Raw genomic sequence first — 23,958 nt, 5'->3', positions numbered from 1 at the left:
TATACTTATAGCTGCATAGCTCCCCTGAGAGTTTGTAATTATTTACAATTTGAAAAGTTTTGCTGTTGCTACTGCTTCGTCTTGGATTTGAATCGCATTTCTAACGTTTTACTTTTTTTGTAAAATTTTTCTTATAAGTTTTTAGTTTTTTAGTTTTTTTTAATAAAAAAATTTAAATTTCAGAACATTTGTACTTCGCTGGTGGAAAAAATCACTGAGTTACTTTGCGGCTTTTGTGTTTAATGCTTTTTTTATCCTTGATTTGCAGCTCTCTCTCTCTCTTCTATAACTTTGTCCCTTTTTTACTCCCTGTGCTTGGTAAATCGTATATATATATATATAGAGATATATATATATTTATATATGTTATGGTATATGTGGTAAATGGTGTAAAGTATATACATGTATGTATACATTTAGTATAATTGTTGCTCTTTTGATGCGTACGCATTTACAAAATTATTTCAATTCGTCCTTAAAATATATATATATATATATCTACATATACATATACATATATATATATATTTATTTGTGTATTGGTTTATATTATTTTTGTATTTGTATAAGTAGAAAAAAAGGACTTTTGCTACGACATACTTGATATTTTTTTATCCCTGATAACGTTTTACTTTTGTTTTTTGTTTGTTTGTTTGTTTGCTTGTTGCTTCTCTTCATTGTTATATATGTTTAACATTAATTGTTTGTTAAATCTTAAATTGTAACCTTACAACTGTCCTAGCTTTACAATTAGTTTCCTTCGAAAAAAAATACACACATCCTTAAACTTTAAAATCCAGGCTCTTAGGCCTTCACCATTTTTTCTTCAATATTTTATTTAAATATTATTATTTTTTTTTAATATTTTCTGGAGAACATGAAAAAATAAAATAAAACTCAAGTGTAATTCAAGTCAAAAAGGGTTTTTGGTTTAAGATTCAGATTCAGTTTTGATATGTACCAAAAAAAATCACCTTCTTGACTAAAATCCACTCTTTTTTTCTCTGAGTGTAAGCTTGTAATGGTGTTTGTGTGTATGTGTGTGTGTTTTTTTTGTGAGTGTATTATGGGTGTATGTGTTCTAGTCCTTCGTTCTCTTCCCATGTTTTCATTTTGTTTTTGTTAAATGTTTAAGATTTAAAAAAAAAAAACATAACTCTAAACACTAATAAGTATTTAATTGTTTAAAAAACGCAACTTCACGCTTGATTTCTTATATTTTTTCTTATTCTTTTTTTTCGCTTTTTTCCAGCTTCCAAGAGGTATATATATTCTTTTATTATTTGTTTGTTTTTTTTATGATTTATCGAAAGTATTTACACGATCCTTGAGGTATTGCACATGAAGCAGCGTAATTGCTTCCACTACTAAGTAGCTGAGAGCAGCACAAAAAATAATATAATATATATCAACTAAACTATTATAGTAATGTTTGGGGGAAAAAAAAAAACAAAAAAAAAATATATATATAGTATATTATATTATATAATATATATGTAGAAATAATATAGAAGGCTTCATTAATTAAGATTATTTAAAAACTAGAGTCCTAGAATTATGTAGAGGCTCTTCGAGAGGCCGTTTGAAAAAAAAAAAAAAACCATTCTGGTTTTTGCCTCCTTTTGGTTTTTTTTCCTTTTTTTTCAATATTTTGTTGGGCAAAGTGTGTGTAGCTGGTCTGAGTGGGTGTGTGGGTTTATATTATCATTAATATTATCATCTTTTTTTAGTTAATAATTTTTTTTTTTAAAAGATGGCCTGCCAACTTAGCTCCTATTGGATGCCCGGCGGTGGTTGTCCCAACTCGCTGCCGAAATCGAACAGGCTGGGACGGGGATGGGAGAGCGCATGATGGTGCGGATGCGTATGCGGATGAACGCCATGTCCCCCATGGCCACCGTGCGCTCCATGGCCACCGGCATGACCCACCAGGCCGTGCTTGATGGCCGACGTCTTCAGCAGTCGCTTTAGCATGCCACTGGAACCTCGATGTTGCAAGCTCTTGTGGGTCGTCAGCGAATTCTTGGTGCGATACCGGCGATGACAGAACTCGCACACATACAGGGTATCGGACTGTTCGTGCTTATCCTGGAAGTGCCGTTTCAGCGAGTAGTAGCACGAGAAGGTCCGGCGGCAATAGGGGCACTCCTGCGGCTCATTGATCCCGCCACTGGTCGGTGGTGGCATTCGCAACGGCAGCTGTGGGGCACCTCCAGCTCCGGGGGGACTTCCTCCATTATTATTGTTGTTGTTGTTGTTGCTATTGCTAAGGCCATCGCTGTTGTTGTTGCTGTTGCTGCTGCTGGAGATGTTGTTGTTGTTGCTGCCATTGCTGCTGGAGGAGGCGGATGAGGAGGAGGTGCATAGATTGCTGCCCAAACTGCTGCCGACACTGCCGGGGCGTGGAGGCGAGGTGGCATGCTTCAGGACAACGGCATGGGCGTGGCTGTGCAGATTGTAGACGGCGGCGGCCAGGCTGCCGTTCAGGGAGCTGGTGGGCGAGGTCAGGGCCGTGGGCGGTGACGGTGGCGATGATACGGAGCTGGTGGGCGAGGTGGCTGCTGAGCGGGTGATGCTGTGCGGTCCTGCACAGGATTCAAAAACAACAACAATACAAAAAAATACATTAAAAATCATCATTTCGAAATATTTTACATATTTTTAAGGAAAAGGGATATTTGTGGTGTTTTTTTTTTGGTGTAGAAAGTGGGTGGCTGGGTGGTTGGGGTGGCTTATAGAATAGTGAAAAAATCTTAAAGATTTACTCACTAAGTAATATTTGATATTTGAAAAAAAAATATATATATATATATTTATATTTTTGATTTTTTGTTTTTAAATTCTTAATATTTCTTAAGTAGAGAGAAATTAAGAGTGCAAGTTAAAAGGTTCTCAGGGATCTGGACTTTAGGTTATAGCACTAATTAACTTCCTGAGTTTGAAATTTAATATATATATATATATATATTTAAGTGACTAGCGTAGAGAGTAGAGAGTAAAGCGTTATAAAGTTTAATATTTTAATATTATTATTATAATTCTTTTTTTTTTTGGTTTGTATATTATATATATTTATAAAGATAGAGGTATATAAATGCATGGGCTGATACAATCTCAAAATCAAACTAAACTTTCGATACCTTGATTTTGACTTGATCTAAATGTTATAATTATATATGCAGATGTGTGGAGTTATGGCAGAGAAGGCGTCTAACTTTTTTCCTACTATAGTTACTAGTCTCATACCGTCGAGTAGCGAGTGATAGTTACTCGCCAGACGGCAATCGTTTCCGATCGAGTATCTGTACACTGTACACTTGTGACTATATATATGTATAGTTCGTAAGGCGTAATAAAATAGGTGGGGGAAATTAAGCTATTTAACAACCGATTGTACATATATACATGAACAAAAAAAAATAAAACATACAACGAGTTACAAATAGTTACGAGTTATAAACTACTACAACCAAAACAAACAAACAAACAGTGCACATGCAATATCACAACACGAAATTGGTGTATTAATGAATGTCAAATGGATGATAGTGTGTTTTGTGGAGGAAGTGGAAGTGATGATGGAAATGAAAATGAAAATGCAGGGTAGGAGATGGTAAGCGGAAGCGGAAGCAGCAAGCAGCGAGTGGATTTAAGCGAGTGAGGCAAGCGAGTGACATGCAGCGAGAGAAAGAGAGTCTAGCGAGAGCAAAGAATCAAAAGTAAAGCAATAAACATTAGACTAAATTAGAAGCTAATCGCATTTCGAATATGACTTTCAGATGTGTCGTTTAATTCAAATTTTGGTCGTTGGTTTGGTTGGTTTGGTTTTGGTTTTGGTTTCGTCGGATAGGCATTTTCTTTTTTCTTTTTTTGAGGTTTAGAGTTTTGTTTGCTTTTCTTTTGTGATGAAATTAGGATGTGGAAATCGAACAAAAAACTAAAGCTTTTAAGGTTAGGTGGTTTTAGGTAAGTTAGGCAAATGATAAGCTATGATTGCAGTTAGTAAGATGTGGGCCCTCGAATCGAAGGGCTCGGTTTCGAGGTGGAAGCGTGGCGAGACTGGATTCGAGTTGTCGTGGCCCTACGACGACGCAAAACTTACCAAAAAAACGAAATATATTGTGAATAATTTGAGTAGACTGAGTTCTATATTATTATTTAGATCTATTATAGTTGCAGCGTTCGTTTTCCATTATTTTTATTATATATATATATATCTATTTATGATATTTATAGTTATAAGTTGTATTCTTTTTACATATGTGGGATAAGACTCTTGCTTATTTTTATACAGTTGCATCAGAGCGGATACAGTGGTGATGAGACAGAGAGAGTGGAAAGAGACAGAGGATAGAGACAACGATACTGGTGGGGAGGGGGGCGGTGGAGAGTCAACGCGGCGAGAGAAGGGAGCACAGGATCGAGTTCAAGAAGATCAAGATGAACAGTGGAGGAGCTAGGAGCTGAGAAACTGAGAGATAAATGTTAGTCAGATCTCATTATCCGACAGCTAGTTCTACGGGTGAGTAGTAGTAGTATCCTCTATTAGTGATTCCCGTTAGTTTCCAAATTCCGCAAAAATCGATCGAGAAAGTAGCGAGATCGCCGAAATTTGATCACTACGGTTAGTACAGCACAGCATAGTTTTAGAGAGTGATAGAGAGTGTGAGTAGAGAGAGAGAGCGAGATAGAAGGTAGAGATATAGTTTTGATAGATAGATAGCCTTTAGTATTCTGATTCTGATTATTAGTAGTATTGGTTAGGCGTGTGAGCGAGTAGGAAGTAGAAGTATAGCGAGTTCGACTACGGTAGCGAGTGAGGCGTACTTACAGGTCGCAGATGTATTTTTTTTTGTACATGAGAAGTGGTTAGCTATGCTACGGCGGTCTAGTAGAAAGTGGGAGCGAGACGAGAGAGAGAGAGAGAGAGACAGAAAGAGAGGGGTGGCAAGAGTTCGGAGGCACTTGAGCAGGCAGATGTGGTTACAATATACATACGAGTATTAGGCGGCATTAGGAGGAGACTCAGATAGACAGCGCCCTTCTATTGGTGCTCGGTCTGAGATAACTGAGAGTAACGAGTAGAGAGAGTAACTAGTGACGAGGAGCGAGTTAAAGCTCCCTGATTCGTTAGTGTGTAGATAGAAACAGAGTATTTGAAAGATATACTTGTGTGTATAAGTTATAGGACCAATAGAACCGAGCTGCCATAGATAGAGCGAGAGAGACTCGGAGAGTGATAGAGAGAGGTAGAGTCGAGTTGCCATGAGATAGAGATAGATAGCATGTATGACTAACTACGTATCTGCGCATGGTCGGATACTTTTGGATACTTGGATAGTTGGCTACCATGTAGTAAGGTGTTTGGGGCTAACCTTTGGCAAGCGCGTGATCTTCTACTTTGACTGACTAACGAGTAGCGAGTGCGGGTAGCGAGTAAGCTGGTGGATGACGAGATCAAGTTAGCCAGCTCAAGTCCGATCATTTTTGGTAACTGGATTCAGCATTCTGGATTCATATCTTCGTACTTCTCGATATCAAATAACGCTCTGATTGTTGATTGATTGATTGATGATGATGTCAAGCCGAGCCATTCCATTGCCACGCCGCATTGGTATCGAGTTTTCAGATAGCTCTGATTATACTTTTCTTCTCTTTTTAATTCCATTATTAACTATTCATCTATATAGTTATATTTCTATATATATATATTTTGTTGTATATAATCGCTTGCTCTATAAAGTCTATATATATATATATAGTATATTTGTTTTGTTGTGGAAGAAAGCACATTATAATCTGTTTCAGTTTGTCTAGTTCGAGTAGGAAGTTACGTAGTAGTATTTCAGTAATTAGTTATAAGAAAGGCAACTTGTGCGAGGTCCAGAAACGCTAAGAGAAGCGCTCTAATTGTAAAAATTGACTACAAGTACGTTGTATGAGGTATAAGGTAAAAGAAGGCCACAGAGTGTAAAACAGTTAATATATGTATGTATATCTCCATATACTGGTCCATATATATGTATGTATGTATAGGCATGAGTTTTTGAAAAGTCAGCAAGTCTACGTTTAGGTTGACATCGATGTATAGGTTAATTCATATTTTATCTAATTCTAATCCTAATATCTAGCGAGTTTCAAAGTGTCCTCCATTATCCTATATCTATCTTAAAAGTCTAGTGTCTTTTTTTTTCTGTATTTTTTTGTTGTTGAGAATAATACGTTATAATGTTTTTGTATACTATAATAACTATTTTGTTCGCAAAACGTCAATATATATAGTAGTTTCGTATAGTAGGTATATGTATGTTTGTAAGATGTGTATATATCACTACGTAATGGCATTGCTTTAAGTTTTGAGTTCTAGTGTTTTAGAGGTCCCTAGTTGCTAGTTTCTAGTTGCTCGTTGTGGCAATCGAAGATTGGCTGCTATGTCCCGTCCGTTGATAGAGGTAGTAATCATATAGTGTCATTATCTGACGCTGTTGTATCATCAATTGGTATTGATCATTCACCAAATTCGTTGGTCTTTTCCCAAAGTCATGGTCTAGTTTAGTATTTGTGTTCAAGTTCGGTGCTGTTGTGGTCATGGTCATGGAGGAGTTAAATTTTTTCATCGATGTCTGTGCTTGTGGCGGATGATTGTGGTTCGAATGTGGCACGCTGCTCGGGCAAGCCGGCAAGGGCGTGGCAAGATGGTCTCAGATTGACGAGTTGAATTGATTGTAGAGCTTGATGTCCTTCATTTCCATTTCGCCGGGCCGGGACTTGTGGTAGGTGTAAATGTGCGTCATTAGGGAGTTGCGGGAACAGTAGACCCGCTCACAGATGGCGCAACGATACTCCTCTTGGCGCACAGCATGCTTGTCGGCAATGTGACGCTTGAGCGAGGCTTTCGAGCAGAGGAGCTTACCGCACAGCTGGCATGAGAAGAGTTTCTTGGGCGAGTTTCCTGCAAATTGGTAGTGGAGTGTTGGATTTTGGATAATGGTTGTGGTACTTTTTTTGGTTTTGGTATTTTTTTTAGTCAATCAATTACTTGATTCAAAAAAGAGAGATAGGACCTTATATCGTGTGGGCAACAACCGTTCTTAAGCTAAGAAATGAGTGTTTGGGGGGAGGGGGGAGGAAAAATATGTCTCTGGTCTGAAGTTGATTATATATTTATATATATATTGGGTTTCTGATTTTTATTCTGATTTGGTTCTGTATGAATGCGATAACCACACACGAATATATATGGATATAGCGGCTGATATATTCGTGAGTGGTATTTTATGGTGATGGCAAGGACATTAATTATAACATTACATATATAGATACATATAAAAAATTATAAATTATATAGATATATCCGAGTGGCATTTCGATTGGTGTTTTTAAGGATATTCTTGTGGTGGAGCAGAACCATCACAATTGGAGATGGCATAAAATGGCGATGGACTGGCCCGTGTTATCGACTGACAGACAGGTTAACGGTTACAACTATCGGTTATCTGTTATCGGTGGTGAATTTAGTGGAGTGGGGTGTTGGTGAAGGAGACTGGAGTGCTGGATCGTGGTGGGGATTTTCTTTTGTGTGTTAATATACGGCGATCTTTGTTAGGTTAGGCCCGATGATCAACAAGGACAACACTGAGGCGATGAAGCAGAGAGCAGGGTTGGGTCAAAACTGGATGAAACCAGGAGGGTGGAGACACACACACACAGCGGCAAAGGCACACACATTATCGATTAAACGATAAACGATTAACGATCAACCCATTTCCATAAACCCAAACCCTTTTGGGGCAAAGAGACGCTTAAGAAAGAAATCCTCGGCACATACAATTTTTTCACTTATATACATTCTATTTATTTAAATAATAACACGATATCAGTTGGTTTTCTTATTTTCTTTTTTTTTTTTCTTTTAATTTTTATGAAAATACTTCATTTTCCTTCTGTAGTGTAGTGAGTGTGTCTGGATTGTGATTGATGTTTCTTGTTAATATATTCCTTCCGATCATTAATGAAATTTATGATTTATGGAAATAAATGGGACTTTTTATTCGGAACGGTATGGTTTTACTTTTTTTTTGTATCATTTTAGTATTGGTTTTTCTAATACACAAATACATAAAAATTAGTAATTATTTAAACTGTTTTTTTTTTCTCATTTTTATCTTATTTTTTTGTTGTTGTGGCTTTGCATATATATAGAAATATATATGTAAAGTGTGGTTTGATTTGCTGTGGATGTGGGGGATTCTTTTTTGGGGGATAAAGTAGTTCTAGTGCTGGCACCTTGCTTATATACAAGTGTACGTACAGGAGACAAAATGTACATTTTCTTACTAGGCTAGAGTGGAAAACTTAATAGTTTTATTGTATTCGTTTTGTATTTTTTTTGTTTTTTCATTTTAAATTTGTAATTTTTGCTTTTTTTTGTTCGTTTTAGTTCTTGAGTTCGTGTTCGAGTTGGAGTCGCCAAAGTAAAACGTTTAAAACTTGTTACTATTTCGGGTACGATCTTGGATCGATTTATGGCTTCTGTGGGGGGCTAGAGAGGTGTGGAAGGTTTAGGATTAATGGGGGATTTTGATTTATGGGATTTATTTCTATCGCTATAAGTATGTAAGCGTCAGTGTGTACGTGTGAGTGTTTTTGCAACTAGATGAGATAAATTGGTATTGTATTGGTTGTTGGTGACTTTGATTCTGTTTCTCGGTATCGGTATCTTGTCTATTTCTATGCATATTTCGATTGAATACGGGGTTTAGTCGAGGATATAACCCTTTATAACCCTCCCCCATATTCTTATCGTCCTCTTGTATCCTCGGATTGGCTATTTGACTTATGTATGTATTGTATATCCATGTAGTTACTGCAGTTAGTTTATTTCTTATATATCGCGTATTGTAAATTGTAATTGTAGTCGTTAATGTAAAATTGTAATTGTTAAGCTTTATGTGGCTTGGAGCTAATGGTTCATTGGATAATACGGTTCAGTATGCATTACATTCACTTGGGAAAATGGAGGAGGGGGATTTTATTTTTATTTTTTTTAATGTTTTTTTTTTTTGGGAGATTTGGGAACATCTAGAATAGGAAAAAAGGATAAACATAGTCATAGTACACACGTTAAACAGGCGAACCTACTATTGATTAATCGGTATTTGTTTAAACGGTAATCGGTAATCGGTATTCTGTTATCGGTATTCTGTAATTGAGTTTTTTTTTATTTTTTTTTTTTTGTTGTTTTTTATTTCGGGCTCTTACTGCTGCTATTTTCGAGTATCAATATGCTATTAGTTAGTTAGTAGTTTGGTTAGCTCCTCAGTTAGTTGCTTGAGTTTGGTTTTTTATTTAGTTATCCTGCGTCTATGTACTCACATGATGCACACTCTTGAGGGGGGGCTGTGAACTGTTATCAATGATCGGTGATCGGTGATCGGTAATCGATGATTTGTGATCGATGATCTGTGACCAGTGATCGGTAATCGGTGATCTATTATCATTTATCTGCGTTGTCTGTTAGTAGTATAAGATTTTACGTAAACAACATTAAGGTGCAAAGCTGCGACATCTTCTCTCCACGTGACTCGTTATCGATTTTTTTTGTTTTCTCAGTATTTTTCTCAGTTTCTTTCATTTTACATTTACATTTCCACATTTATTGAACATAATCATTTATAATCATAGGTTTAAAAAAAAAAATAATAATATATGTAGGTGACATTGCGGGTTAACAAAGGCCGCCGGCGAGCTGAGAGGACAGCACTCGGGTACATTTTAATATTTAATATTTTATATACGATATATGGCATTTCTTTTGTTTTGTTTTTCAGACGAGAGAGGGTCTCCTTATAGTTAAAGTTACAATATTACATTATTCTCGACATTATTTCATTACATTTTATTTTTTTTTTCATTTTTTATGGTGCATAAGCTATGTGGTAAATCGAAAATTTGGTATCAAAACGTGGGTGATTAACTTAATCAACACTTCAGACTTTTCGTTTGCCAAAAGAAGCAAGAAAAAATACAATACAATGGGTTTTCTTTTTTTTGTTGTGGGTTAAGGGGTATTGAAGGAATTTTGCTTGCTTAGTTACACTAAGTGGTAATTACAATATAGGTTTTGTATAAAAAATAAAATTCGACTATACTCGCGCACACAACGTAATCCCCTCCTTATATCATTTCGTTCCACGGGCATGTAAAGATGCCCCCCCCCTGGGCTGGGCTTTAAACTAAAAGGCTATATGCCACTGATCTCAATCGCTTTCTTCTATATATATAATATAATATATACCCTCTCTCCAAATCAAATCCCAAGTTGCAAATTGCACGCGGTTCCATATCGGTTCGGTGTACTCTTCCTATTCTTTTTTTCTTTTTCTTCACTTCTAAAGGTCAGTCTTTAAATTAATGCAACGTTTAATTATGCAAAGTATATAGTAAATCATCTAATTTTGATTATCCGTCATCGTCTGCCAATTGGAAAGGAATAATATTAAGCAGCAATTGTCAACTGAGGACTGCAACAATTTCATTGTTTCAATTTCAGTTGTTTTATCGATTTGTTTTTCGATTATTATCATCGAATGTTTATAACTAGTCAGTCCTGGTCCGCATATCCTCTCCGAAAGAAACCCTGCCCTCTCCTCTCACCTTATAAGTTTTCTTGTATGTACAGTACAGTCCAAATGAAATATCTTTCCGTATCGATAACTATCGATATATATATATCGCTGTGTTTGCCGAGTTATGCTGAGTCATAGTCTTAGTTATATATATATCGTACTGTGTATTTATAGATGTATATAAATGTGTGTGTGGTGATCTTTCGCAATTGTAGATAAATTAATAATATTTATCAAAAAAAAATATATATTTTTAAATATTACACACACACTGTTTTATCGCTTAAGCCTAGGCTATGGCTATCTTTTAAGGTTTTTAGTTATTTTTTTTACATTTGACCTTGCTACTCATTTGATGAATATTAAGTGGCTGCTAAATATACACATATGTATGCTTTTAATATATATAGTATTTCTGATATCTTACTATGATACACGAGAAAAAAAAAAACAAAAAAAAAAATGCATTAGTTGTATGTCATTCTATTTTTTGTTTAGAGTTTTTTTTACTTTTATTATTTTTTATTATTATTTGGATTGATGTGCGAAAAATGGAAAGTCTGTACAGAGATGGCGAATTGCACATATTTTGTATTTAGATTCAAATTCAAATTCAGATTCAGATTCAGTGGGATCCTGCTGCATCCACATATTGGATTGTTGGATGATGATTGAAGGATGAGAATGCCTTGTAATACTCATGGATGTTGTAATGAATAATGATCTAATGATGATATTAGAGTGCAGTCCTTAGATTGTATGACAATTTTGTATTTTAAGGCCATATGTTAACTTTTTTCTACACAAAAAATAAAAAAAAAAAATAAGTAAATTTAGGTTTATTACTCATACGCCGTGTGGCTGGCCAACAGGTCGTATGAGTTATATTTTTTTGTTCTTACTTTGAAAGAGGAATTTTTACGTTTTTTTTTTTCGTCAAGGACCACACACTAAAAATCATACAAGTGTGTTGTCTGTGTGTGTGTGTTTGTTTGTTTGTAACAGTCTTCTAGCCTGGCTCTAAAGCTTGCTTCTGGCCAGGTTCACTTTTCTCCTAGCCTAGTTCTACTAAACTCTGACAAACTCTATCCAATCTACGCATGGCGATTTATTTAAAAAAAAAAATTATGCTTATGTGTTACGAGTTGGATTCCGGTGCCACCTGTTTAATTCTTAGTGGGAGTGTTACAGTGTATTTTTTCTTTTTCTTTGTTTTTTTTTAGTTTATTTTTTAAATTTTTTTTTATAATGTTTAGCTTTATCGTAAAAGACTTTTGTTTTTGCTTGCTTTATAATCAAGTCGTAAATAATCACAGTTTTTCCATTTGCCTAAAAATGTTTTTCTTTTTGTCTTCTTGTCCTCTTCTCTCCTTTCTCTTTCGCTTTCACTTAAGCATTTTTAGCTTTTTTCAGTTTCTCGATGTTTCTTTTGTTTTTTGTTTTTCATTTCCATTTTCTTTTTATTTTATTTTTGTTCTGGCCGAAAAAGTCTTTGAATTTTCCGCTCTGTGAGATCCCAAAAAAAAAAATATCGATATCGATGGTTGATCGATATATGCTCGATATTTATCAATTATTATCGACATTTATCAATATTATATATTACAAGTGTATCCTTTTATCCTAAATGCTTTATGCTCCTTCTCGGTTATCGATCGGTCGGTTCTGCTCCTTATCCTTCTTGTCCTTTTTCTTTATCCTTTTTTTGATCCTTTTTTGATCCTTCACGTGTGTGTGTGTGTGTGTGTGTGTATATCGCCTTGCTTATTGGTCTAATAAATTCATGCGTTCGTAGGGATGCTGCTGATGATGCGGATGTCCATGCGAATGCGAATGCGGATGGGAATGCGGATGCCCACCCAACTGATGGGGATGCGGCAGTGCCGGATGTTGATGCAACAAATGTTGCGGCAAATGATGCTGCAAATGATGTCCCGCCGAATGCTCCAATTGGGTCAAGTCCACTGTGGGTGTGCCGCTACCCGAACTACCGCCATAATCCCCACCGGCACCAACTAAGCCACCAACTCCACCAACTCCTCCTCCAGATCCTCCACCGTTGTTACCATGATTATTATTGCCAGCTCCCACTGCCTCTGTTCCGGGGCCAGGACCCGCTGCTGCTGCTGCCGCCGCTGCCGCTGCTGCTGCTGCTGCGGAATTGTTGAGTGCCACATGGAACAGTTGCTGCAAGAGTTGCTGCTGATCTTATAAGAAGTCCATACAGGGTTTCACAATTCCCGGTGAGGATTGTTGCTGCTGTTGTTGTTGTTGTTGCTGTTGCTGTTGTTGTTGTTGTACGGCTGCCGCTGCTGCTGCTGCTGCTGCAGCATGTTGCTGCTGTTGTTGCTGTTGCTGCTGATGCACCGCCGCCAGTTGCAACGTTGAACTGGCCGTGCCGCCCGCAACAGCAGCGGCTCCCACAATCGGCGATAATAATAGTTCGGCGGCCGCGGCGGCAGCAGCAGCAGCCGCTGCCACAGCATTACCGCCACCGGCGCCCGCCCCACCCACACTGCCCACACCGCTATTGGCGGCAGCGGCCGCGGCACTCAGCGAACTCAGCGATTGATGCAACCGGCTGCCGGGGCTCCCGGCTTGCCCCACCCCGCCGCCATGATGGAAGTACGAGTGATGGTTCTTCTGGCGCCGATGGTAGATACTCTTGTGGTTGTTCAGGGAGTTCAGGGTGCGGAAGACCTTGTGGCACAGGTTGCACACGGCATTGTTGAGGGGCTGGAGGTGCTGTTGCTCTTTGTGGCGCTTCAGGGTCAGCTTGGTGCTCAGCAACTTGCCGCACACATCGCATCTATGGCACGCGTTCAGTGGCAACGGCAACAGGAGCCTATTGGCCTGGGCCACGTCCTGTGCCCGCACCGATGACAGCAGGCTGGCGGCTGCAGCGGCCGTTGGTCCACCGCCACCACGCGATCCGCCACCACCCTGGCCGCCCCCACCGCCGCCACCACCACCCCCGCCCACAGCCGATGAGGGCGAGAGCGAGGAGCGGCGATGATGCAACAGATGGTGGTGCTCCAGCGGTGAACCCGCCCGGGCCAGGGCGTGCGCATGGGCGGCATGGGCGTGGGCGGCGTGTGCATGGTGGGCGGCCGCAGCGGCAGCGCTCAGATCATGGTGTGTGGCATGCAACTGATGGTGGCTGGGCAGCAACGACAGGGGATGTTGCCCAAAGTGGGCGTGATGCGAGGGCGGTGGCGGCGGCGAGGATGTCGATCGTTGATGCTGATCCATATCATGATCTCGTTCTCTCTCCCGCTCTCGCTCGCGTTCCCTCTCCCTTTCTCGCTCCCTCTCCCTTTCTCGCTCCCTCTTGATATAATGGGCGTTGGGTGAAGGCGAGGGCGTGGCACTATCTCCTAGTCCTTGAGAGGATCGCGATAAACTTCTTTCACTTCCAATCATATCACTGGACTTAGAGCTTTTCTGTTGTTGTTGTTGTTGTAGCATATCCTGCCCCTTGCCACTGCTACTATTGTTGTTGTTATTATTGTTGTTGTTGTTGCTGCTTTGCTCCTGTTTCAACTGTGGACTGCCTAGTTTAGAATGTGTTGTGGAATGATGTTGTTGTTGGTGGTGGAGTTGTTGTTGTTGTTGTTGTTGGTGATGGTGTGGTGATGATTGTTGTTGTTGGTCTACTGCTTGGCTTGTTGGTTGGTTGTTGTTGTTGTTGGTGCTACTACTATTGCTAGGGGTACTAGTACCGCCACCGGGCACTATGACGCCGCCGAGTAGGCTGCCGGTGCTGCCACCTATACGGTCATATAGGAAGAGAAGAAAAAAAGAGACAATAGTGACTTTTCTGTATATTTGACTTTGTTGTTATTATTTTTTTTTGGTATTTTTTTTTTTGGTATTTTTTTTCTTTCTTTGTTTTTTGTTTTTCTTTGTTTTTTAGTTTTGTTTTGTGAGGTTAAGTCATGTCGGTGTCATGTTTGTTTTTTTGTTGTAATGTTGTTAGTATGTCAAGTATGTCTGTTGGTGTAATTGTTGGAATTTCTGTTTGTCTTGTTATGGTTTTGTTTTTTTTTGTCTTTTTCTTATTTTTTTGTTTAACTTTTATAACACTAACAAATCCAGGCTCAAAACAATGTAAAATTCTTCTCTAAATTTGCTAACTTTTTGCTTTCAAACTTTTATGCTTTTCGATTTGGTATTTTTTTTGGTTTTGGGGAAAAATTTTGTAATTTTTCTCAAAAATATTTTTGATTTCAATTTTTTGGGTTTCTTAATTTTTTTTTTTGGTTTTTTTTAAAACGCATGGAAATAAAATGGAAATAAAACTGTTGGTTGACTGTTGTTATTGTTGCTGTAGCTTTAGCTGTAGCTGTTGTTGTTGTTGTTGTAGTTGTATTCTGTGGTGAATTGTTGTTGAACTCAAATTGGAAATTCTGGCAGCAGCTGACTTGTGGGGACGACACAAATTCGAATTGGAAATGATGAGCATGATGCCCCACAAAACAAAACAAAAATGTTGACAGTTGCAGTTGCAATTTTTTTTTTATAACTACAACTGCAGGGTTGCCACATTCATAATTGCCAAGCTTGGGGATCATAAACTCGTTGGAAAACTTGTTTCATAATTTTGTGGTGTCAATTGGTAATTTTAATTGATAATTTTTGAAGTGATCATTGTTTGGTAGAATTTCGTCACGAATTTCGTGGATAATTTTGTTGTTATTTTAAAACCAATTTGTGGAGTTTTTTGTTTTCAATTTCGTCTTCAATTCCAATTCAGTTTGCGTTCAATTTTCAATTTCGTACGATTTCTCAATTTTAAAAAAATTTGTTCTTATTGTTTTTGTTAAGTTTAGCAAAATTTTGAAGCATGTTTGGCCTGATTGATTTGTTGTATATATAAAATGTTTAGTATTATTTTGATTTTTTCTTTTTTTTTTTAGTTATTTTGTTTTTCTATTTGGTTTACTTGCAAGTTGTCAATTTTTTCTTGCTGTTTGTCACTAGTGTCTCTTTTTTTTTTTTTCTCTCAAACTCAATCGCAGCACCGTTGCCTGTGTTGGGTTCGATTGGGTTTGGATTTAAATTTTAAAAAATTTTTCGGGTGGATCGGATTTTTTGGATTAGGTTTCTTTTTGGGGGGGAAGTATCGATTAGAATTTGATTAACGTGCGAGGGGAGGGGGGAGGCGGGTTGGTTGCAAGGTCACACACAGCGGGTTTCATCCAATTTTCAATCAAGGTCAAGGGGATTATAATTTGATTTTTTTCGGGGAGATCGGGACACCTCTCAATGGTCGTAAGGGAACCCAGTTACTTAGCTAAAAAAATCAAGGTCGTGGTGGAGTGGTTGTTGTGGTGATTGTGGGTGGGTGGGTGATGGGTGGATATTAGTAGTTTTTTTTTTCAACTGCTTTTTGGGGGGGAGAAAACTTGGCTTAAAGTAAAAGGTTTCGGTTCGGCACACATATCTTTTGGGAAAATGAATCAAATTCTATGGAACAGAGCCAGTCTAGCTTTATATTAAATATAAATATGTGTGTGTTTGGTGGGTGTGATCGAGTGCATGATGTTTGGTGAAATGAATCCTGGATGAAACACGAATGAATCCCAGATGCTTCCCAGCGGAATCATCGACTCCTGTTCTGGATAGATCCTGGGATGTTTTTGGTTAGTTTTTCTTTTCTATTTTTTTTTTCAGATCGACTGACGCCTCGAATGACATGCATACAACACCGAGGTTTTCATTTACAGGTTTTCTTGGGGGATCTTTTGGGGGGAGACTCTGGTTTCAGATTTTCTATTATCTGTTTTTTTTTTTTGTGGAAAAATGAAATATTCGCTTTGATGTGTATACGTTTATTGTAATTATCATGAATTGAATTAGAATCGTAAGTGGAGTTCTTCGCACAATACCTCAATCATCGCTTCATATCTTACATTGGTTTTTTTTATGTTTTTTTTTGTGTGTGAGTGTGATTTTGTGAATTTGTGTTTGTATATATATATATATATAGATATATATATGTATTTTGTCTTAAAGATAATATCTGTATCTTTACTTAGCAGCACTAATAATTAACGAACACAGGTGTACTCATCAAAGTATCCGGTCAAAACATTCGCATAACTAACATTAAATATACAAAAAAATTGTTAAAATTTAAACAAAAAAAATGTTTAACTATAATTAGGACATTTTAATGTTTTTTATTCTTAACCTAAGACATATGCATCGTGATTTTAATATGTGGTGTGCTAATGTGTGTGTGTACTTAATTCTAACTAATCAGAATCCGTAATAAGATATATATATATATTTATTATCGAAAAGATCTTTGCAATTGGTCGGTCGTTCGGTCGGTCGCTCCCCTTCCTTATATCTCTTTTTATTTATTTTTTTCTCTTAAATCTATAAATTGTAACATCATATATATATATTTTTATATAATTTTATATGCAATGGTTTTACAATAAAAAAAAAAAAAAACTTTTATCTTGGTCTTTATTTAGAGTGTTAAGAGAGATAATATCCTCTATTGTTTGTGCCTATATAGAATACGCATTGCTTTTATCGTGATAAATTGTATTTAGTTAAAGCCATTTCGAAGAATTCACTACGGGCACCGCTCTGCTCTTAATCTAGGCTCCTACTTATCGGTATTAAGACTTGATTAGCTGATAAAGTGGTTTTCTGTGTGGGGAAAAGAATTAAGAGTGGATGTGATTTAGAGTGCTCTTATGTTTCGGAGACTTTTTTTTTCTCTTATTTTAATTTTTTTTTGGGATCTACTTCTATCGATTTTATTTTGTATAAACTGTGTATCCTGGTGTGGGTGTGTAAGTGTGTGCTTAGCAACTACTAAAGGCAACTAATTGTAACTAGCCTAGACTGTACTGTAGTGTGTGTATGGTATTTTTTTCTTCTTTTTTTCTATATAGAGCTGTTTCTGTAGGGGAAAACCAGAGATATTATCGATTATTATCGATTCTTTTGTTGACAGACTTTATTCCAAAAATTCTAAATACTTGGTATATATCGATTAAATCGATATGTACGGTTGTAGCTTTCGTGATAACCTTGCCTATCGATTTTATCGATAACTATCGCTGCTTTTCCCTAAAACCCTATTTATATTTCCTGTCCTTTACAATCGATGCCCGTGTGGCAAACTTAACAAGATGATCCCGCCGCTATCCCCATTCGATTTGTGGCATTCCCCCTCAACTGGAGTAACCACCATGCCGTCGCGCCTCCACGCCATGCTGATAATCGAAGTACATGAAGCCCTAGGAGGACGAGTGATGATTCAGTTGCTGCTGCTGGTGCTGTTGATGGTAGAAGCTATTGGTCGTCGATTGATTGGTCACATCCACATTTCCAACTCCCGGCTCCTGTTTCGGTTGCTTCAGATTGCGATGATAGATGCTCTTGTGGTTGCGCAGACTGTTCAACGAACTGTAGACCCGCTTACAGATGTTGCACACCGGCTCCTTGGTGGGTCGCATATGTACGTTCTGAATGTGGCGCTTCAATCGCGTCAGCGAGCTGAGGTTCTTGTTGCACGGATTGCACCGGAAGTCATCCCCTCCACTGGCGGCTCCACTATTACCGCCCGAGGCATTCAGACTGGTATTTAGACTGGTGTTGAGACTGGAATTGTTCAATGAACTATTGGCACTACCGCTCGTCGATGCCGATGCCGAAGCGGAAGCGGCCGCCATATTGGCCATAACTGCGGCCAGCATTTGTTGTTGTGTTGTTGGTGTATTTGTGGGGGTTGTGCTACAGCTAAGGATACCGCCATTTGGTGTTTGGCTACCGCCACTGGTATTTTGTGACGATTGTTGTTGTTGTTGTTGTTGGTTTGGACGCAAGGCGGTGACGGATAGACCGTTGCCGCCATTGCTGCCACCATTACCGCCGCCATTGTTGTTATTGTTGTTGTTGTTGTTGCTGCTACCACCATTTCCATTGGAGGCGAATGTGGAGAGATTAAGGCCACAGATGCTAGAGGCATTTGTAATGCCTGTCGATAGTTGTTGTTGTAATTGTCGAGTTGTTGTTGTTGTTGTACGGTTGTTGTTGGTGTAGTTTGTATAAGTTGTTGTTGTAAAAGTTGTTGGTGATGGAGTTTTTGTTGAGTAGTTGTTGTTGTTTGTTGGTACAATGTTGGAGTTGGTTATCAAGTTGTTGTTGTTGTTGTTTATTGTTGGAGTTGTTGTTGAAGTTGAAGAAGCATTTGTCGTCAGTTTACCTGACGACAATTTTTTGGGGGGAAGAAAGTCAGAAAACGTCGCATTAGCCCAAGGACAACGAGTTTTTTTTATTGAATTGAATTTTGCCTCTCAATTTTGCGTAATTTCTCATTTTGGTATTTTTGGATTTTGAATTTTTTTTTTTTGGTATAAACTTGGTATTTTTTCGTGAGGGTTTCTTTAAAATGCCGGATGGTTTTTTTTTTATTTTCAGACAATGTTAGCATTTTTTGCATCAAATATATATAAGTTTATTTTTATTTCTTTTAGCAGCTTAGCTAATTTTTTGGCTAATTTAACTTTGGATTTATTTTTCGATTCTTTTTTTAGTTTTTCTTCTTTTTGTCTTTCTGGCGGGTGACAGAGAGATAGAGATAGATAGATTGATAGATAGACAGACAGAGAGAGAGATAGTGAGTTAGGGGTGGTCGGATAAGGAACTAGGATGGTCGAAAAAGGATTCATGTTGGAAAAGAAAACTTCGCATGTGGGAAAATGTGAGAAAAATTGATTTCTTCTTTGATTGTTCGTCGACGTTTAAGTTTTCAACTCGAAATCGAAATCGATGCCGATCTAATCGAATTTATCGAATTCTATCGAATAATAATGGACACTACCGATACTCAACATGTGCAAACTGTTGTTGGGGTTTCTTTTGGTATTTTTTTTCTCTGGTATTTTCTGGTTTAAAGGTTGTGGTTGGCTTGTTTTTTTTTTTTGGTAATTGGTTTCTGGTTTTGTAGTTGTAATTGTAATTGTAATTGCTGTTTTTGTTGTTGTAACTTATTACCATAGTGTGCGTTGGTGTGTTTTTTTTAATTTTAATTTTAATTTTGTTTTTTTTTTTTTTTTTTTTTTGTAATTTACAAAGTAAATAGAGGAGAAAGAAAGGAGTAGAAAGGAGGAGCAATTCAATTCAAACGTGAGAGTTTTCTTTTTTTTTTAGGGGGGGTTGTTGTAGGGAAGGAGGCAGAGAATTTCTGTAAGTGTATTTCTGTTTTTGTGTGGTAGTGTGTCGTTTGTATTGGTGTCTGTGTGTGTGTGTTTCTTATTTTTTATTTTTTTTGTGTTTTTTTTTTGTGTAAACACCATCACCATATATTGTATTTCTGTAGTTCCATGTTCGTGTGTTCCCGTACCTAATTGTTTATTTTTTTTCCAGTGTCTCTTTTAGTGTGTGTGTGTGTGTGTTTGTGTAGTTTTTTTTGGGGGGGAGGGGGAGTTGTGTGGGGTTGTGTCTCTTAAGAAGCACTAAAATTAAACCCTTGCCAAATCATCACTTTCATCTGCAACATCATCATCTCTCTGCGGCATCTTAGCGATACTTTCTTCATTTTTTTAGCATTTATCGATATCGATTTCAAATCTCTTATTATCGGAATTTTGTTAAAAATTTACATAGTGCTTAGATTATAGTTTTTGCTTTTTGATTTAATTTTTCAATGAGCCATTAAAAGGGGTTTGAGGTAAGTATGAGATTTTGATTTAATTTTTGGAAGTTTTTGATTTTTTTATCGATATTTTTTAAAGGTATTTTCTAACCTCAAACCCCTCGATAGCTCGCCAATCGATAATGATCGTAATTCATTCGTGGTGACTTTCAATTCGAGTGTGCTTAGGTGGTAACTTAAATAAAATACATTTATTTTCGTAATTTTTTTTAGGCGTATTTTTTTTTTTTAATTTATTTTCAGGATTTTTTTTTTGTCACCAATTGTGAAACTTAAAATTAGTGAATTTTGAATGCTTTGCACGGGAGTTAAATTAGGTATTATTCTAGGTATGCTAGGCGTAAGCTAATACTCTGATATCTCTGTGTGTGTGTAGTGTGTGGGTGTAGTATGGGTGTGTTTCTTTGTTTGTGTGTGGAGCAACAACAAATATACACATATATATATATACAAACATATACATATATATATATATAGAGCGAAATTTAAAGCGAATTTTTAATTAATATACTTTGAAGCCTTGATTTCAGTTTTTTTTTGGAGGTATTTTCTCAGTTTTGTGTACTTTAGTGCTGGGGTTTTGGATTTCCAAGGGGGGGTTTCTTGGGGATTTTGGGTGTATTGTGATTGTATCATGTATCGAGTTTGTCGGCTCCCCATTTTTTTTATCAATTCCTGGGGGGGTTTGGGGGCGGGTTTTTTTTTAGTAAAGCGGTTTTATAATACGTATGCAGGGGTAGGGGGGGTTAGATCGATCAATTCTTAACAATATTTATGTATGTAATCTGTTTCATATATATACGTGTGTTGGGTGGGTATATACACATACATATATACTGTAAAATATACGATATATATATGTATATGTTTAAATCTCACGATTTTTTGAGGGGTGGGGGGTATAATTTTTCAATTTTGGTCAGTTAGTACAATTGGAAAGTAAATAGAGATTAGCGTTAGTCGATCAACTTTGGTGTTAGTTATCCTTTTTTTGGTGATCAAGTTGTGTGTGTGTGTGTGTGTATTTTTTTTCAATTGTTAGCTGTTTTTTTTTTGAGCGCATGTATGTGTGTGCGTGGGCGTATGCGTGTGCGTGTGTTGGATGTATGTTGGTGTGAGTGGGTGAGTGAGTTTGATCTTTTTTCCAAATATTTTTTTCCTTTTTTTTTTTAACGAGGCTCTCACGATTGAGTGTGTGCTTTTCTTTCTGTGTATGTGAGTGCGTCCTGTCGATTCGAGTGTGTGGTGGTGTGTGTGGGGGTGTGTGGGTGTTTTTTGAGTGATCGAATGATCAATGATCGATGATCAATAAGCAATAAACGATCGCAGGATCAAAAATTCGATCAAATTCGAGGTTTGAGTTGAGTTTTGGAACGTTGTGGAACGCGGAACGGAAATCGCGAAACGTTAACGGAACGAAACGGAATGGAATACTCGCGTAACGCGTCTAGTGTGTACTGTACTTTTATTTTCGAAGGAGTTTTGTATGTGTGGGTGTTTTTTTTTTTTAAGATAGAATGTGTGTGTGTGTGGGTACAAATGCCAATCTGTGCTGAGCTCTGTCTGGATCCTCTCGCAGTAATGAGGAAAAGGGCCTGAGACTATCAGAAAAAAAAACCTGCGGGTGGTGTGCACTTATTTCTGTATTCGCATTTAAAGTTTTATAGGGGGGGACACTATATATTTGTGTGTGTGTGTGTATGGCCGAATTCAAGGGGTTCGAGTTGAAATGAGACAGAGAGAGAGATATACCCCCAGACAGGGGCGTTGGATATACAAGGGGGTTGATATTTTTTTTTTTGGTGGGTAAACGAAAACGAAAAACCGGAAACGCTTTCCATCTCCATCACAGGCTGCGGGTTTTTTGTTTTTTTTTTTTTGGGAATGGACCTCGACAGTTGTTAACAAAAGACACATTGAAAATGAATGCGGTATAATTCACGAATATGTTCGAATGCAATTTTTATTGTAAATAAAGCTTTTCTTTTGACTTTGCTAAAAAAAAAAAACAAAAAAAAACATTGGGAGCGGGTCGATATGGGTGGTTAATTTTGGTTTTAGGGGGGTGGGGGTTGGAATGTTTTTTTTTTTAAGGGGGGGTTTACATAGTTTTAGACACAAGCACGACGACGTACAAATAAAGGAAAGAGTTCAATATTCAATATATATATATTAATTATGTAGGTATGTAAGTATATATTCGATCTTTCAAATGCGTTGCGTTTTACATGGAAAACTAAAAGTTGACACCAATAAAATTTCGATTGCAAAAATGTACTCGGTGTTTTTTGGCTCAAAAAATTTATATATCTGAGCTTTTATTCCGGTATTTAATTTGAATAGTTTTTAATATCATTTTTTGAATGTCTAGTGTTTATTTTTCTGCTTTTTGAAGGGGAACAATGAAACAGAAACAGAAACGGAAATGAAAAAAAAAAGAAACATAACGCAACAAATATTTTTACAAAAAAAAATAAAACTCTTTCCTTGGGGTTAAAAAAAAACTAATTAAAAAGGATTAAGGGAGGAATTTGATTTGGTTAAAAATAAAAACGTAAATCTCATTGGATAATAAAAGGGCAGGGGGGTCACGTTGTTAATTCGATTTTGATATCTAGGCGTGTGTGTGTGTATATATATGAATGTATTTATATATATTTAAGGGCGGTAAGTGTAAGTGCGTGTTGCTGGGCATTTATTTTTTTTATTTATTACGAATACAAAAAAAAATTAGCACACAATAACGAAACAAAATGGGAAACGGAACAAGAACAAGAACATTAGAGAAACAGGAAACGTAAACGGAAACGGATTAGCGGATTACGGAATTACGGAATTGAAATGACAAAGGTTAAGAAACACATGTATATATAACAAAAATAAAAAAAAAAAAACAATAAGGACTTAAAAGGACTTAAGAAGACTCAACATATAATTCTCTCTATTTTCGTCACAGTGTGGGTATGAGTGTTTTTCTGGCATTTTAGCAATTTTGTGACTTTAAGGCAATCCCCGGCAATCAAGAGTGAGTGTGTGTGTGTGTGTCTGTGCCCCAGAATGTTGCGGCCTAACCACAACAGCACACACACATACACAATTTTGTTATAGAATTTTGCTAAACACTCTGCGGTTGGAGTTAATTAATTCCGCGCAGTTCATCAAACAGTTCTGAAAGGATGTGTGTGTGTGTGGTTTTGGAAGGAAGCCTGTTGCTTCAGCAAGTTTGTTTAGCAATTATGCCCAGCCATTCATTATGCAACACTCATCACTGCCAGGGTTGCCATTCTCGATAGAGCTTAAGCATGTCTAAGACGGAAAACTAAACTGCATTTTGTACTTATTTTATTTATTTTATTTTTATTAAGGAGGAGGTCTCTTATGACTTGGCGTGTTTGGTTTTGGGTGGTACTGTGTATGTGTGTGGGGGTGTGTGTGTGTATGGGTGGGTGTGACCGAAACAAATGAAAACATTTACCATCGAAACAATCAAACAAGAAAGAAATTTGTATACGCTTTGTATATGCTACGACGGGAACTCGATTTAGAATCGCAACGAACTGAAAAACCGTAAAAAAAAAGATACGTTGTCTCGAAGGACCATTCGTTTTATAATTCGTATTTCGAGAGTTCGACTTCGGATTCGAG

General features: G+C 37.2%; 1 protein-coding gene across 4 annotated transcripts in view; it reads right to left on the bottom strand.

The window, feature by feature from the left end:
• Positions 1–1,279: 1,279 nt before the first annotated feature.
• Positions 1,280–23,958, bottom strand: part of br (broad-complex core protein) — a 48,269-nt gene continuing 25,590 nt past the window's right edge. The window contains exon 8 of one of the 4 annotated variants that reach the window (XM_017235074.3): positions 1,280–2,585. In XM_017235074.3, the coding sequence (XP_017090563.1) occupies positions 1,774–2,585 (812 nt within the window). In that variant the 3' untranslated portion in view covers positions 1,280–1,773. Of the gene's footprint in view, positions 2,586–5,655; positions 6,953–11,334; positions 14,399–17,082; positions 18,634–23,958 lie in introns of those variants that run through there. The other 3 variants (XM_043209839.2, XM_017235073.3, XM_017235075.3) reach the window with 3 other exon arrangements.

This window comes from Drosophila bipectinata, chromosome XL (assembly GCF_030179905.1).
Source record: "Drosophila bipectinata strain 14024-0381.07 chromosome XL, DbipHiC1v2, whole genome shotgun sequence".
Classification (NCBI taxonomy): Eukaryota; Metazoa; Arthropoda; class Insecta; order Diptera; family Drosophilidae; genus Drosophila; species Drosophila bipectinata.
The sequence above is the reverse complement of the archived record's forward strand: the minus strand, read 5'-3'. Positions and strand labels throughout refer to the sequence as shown.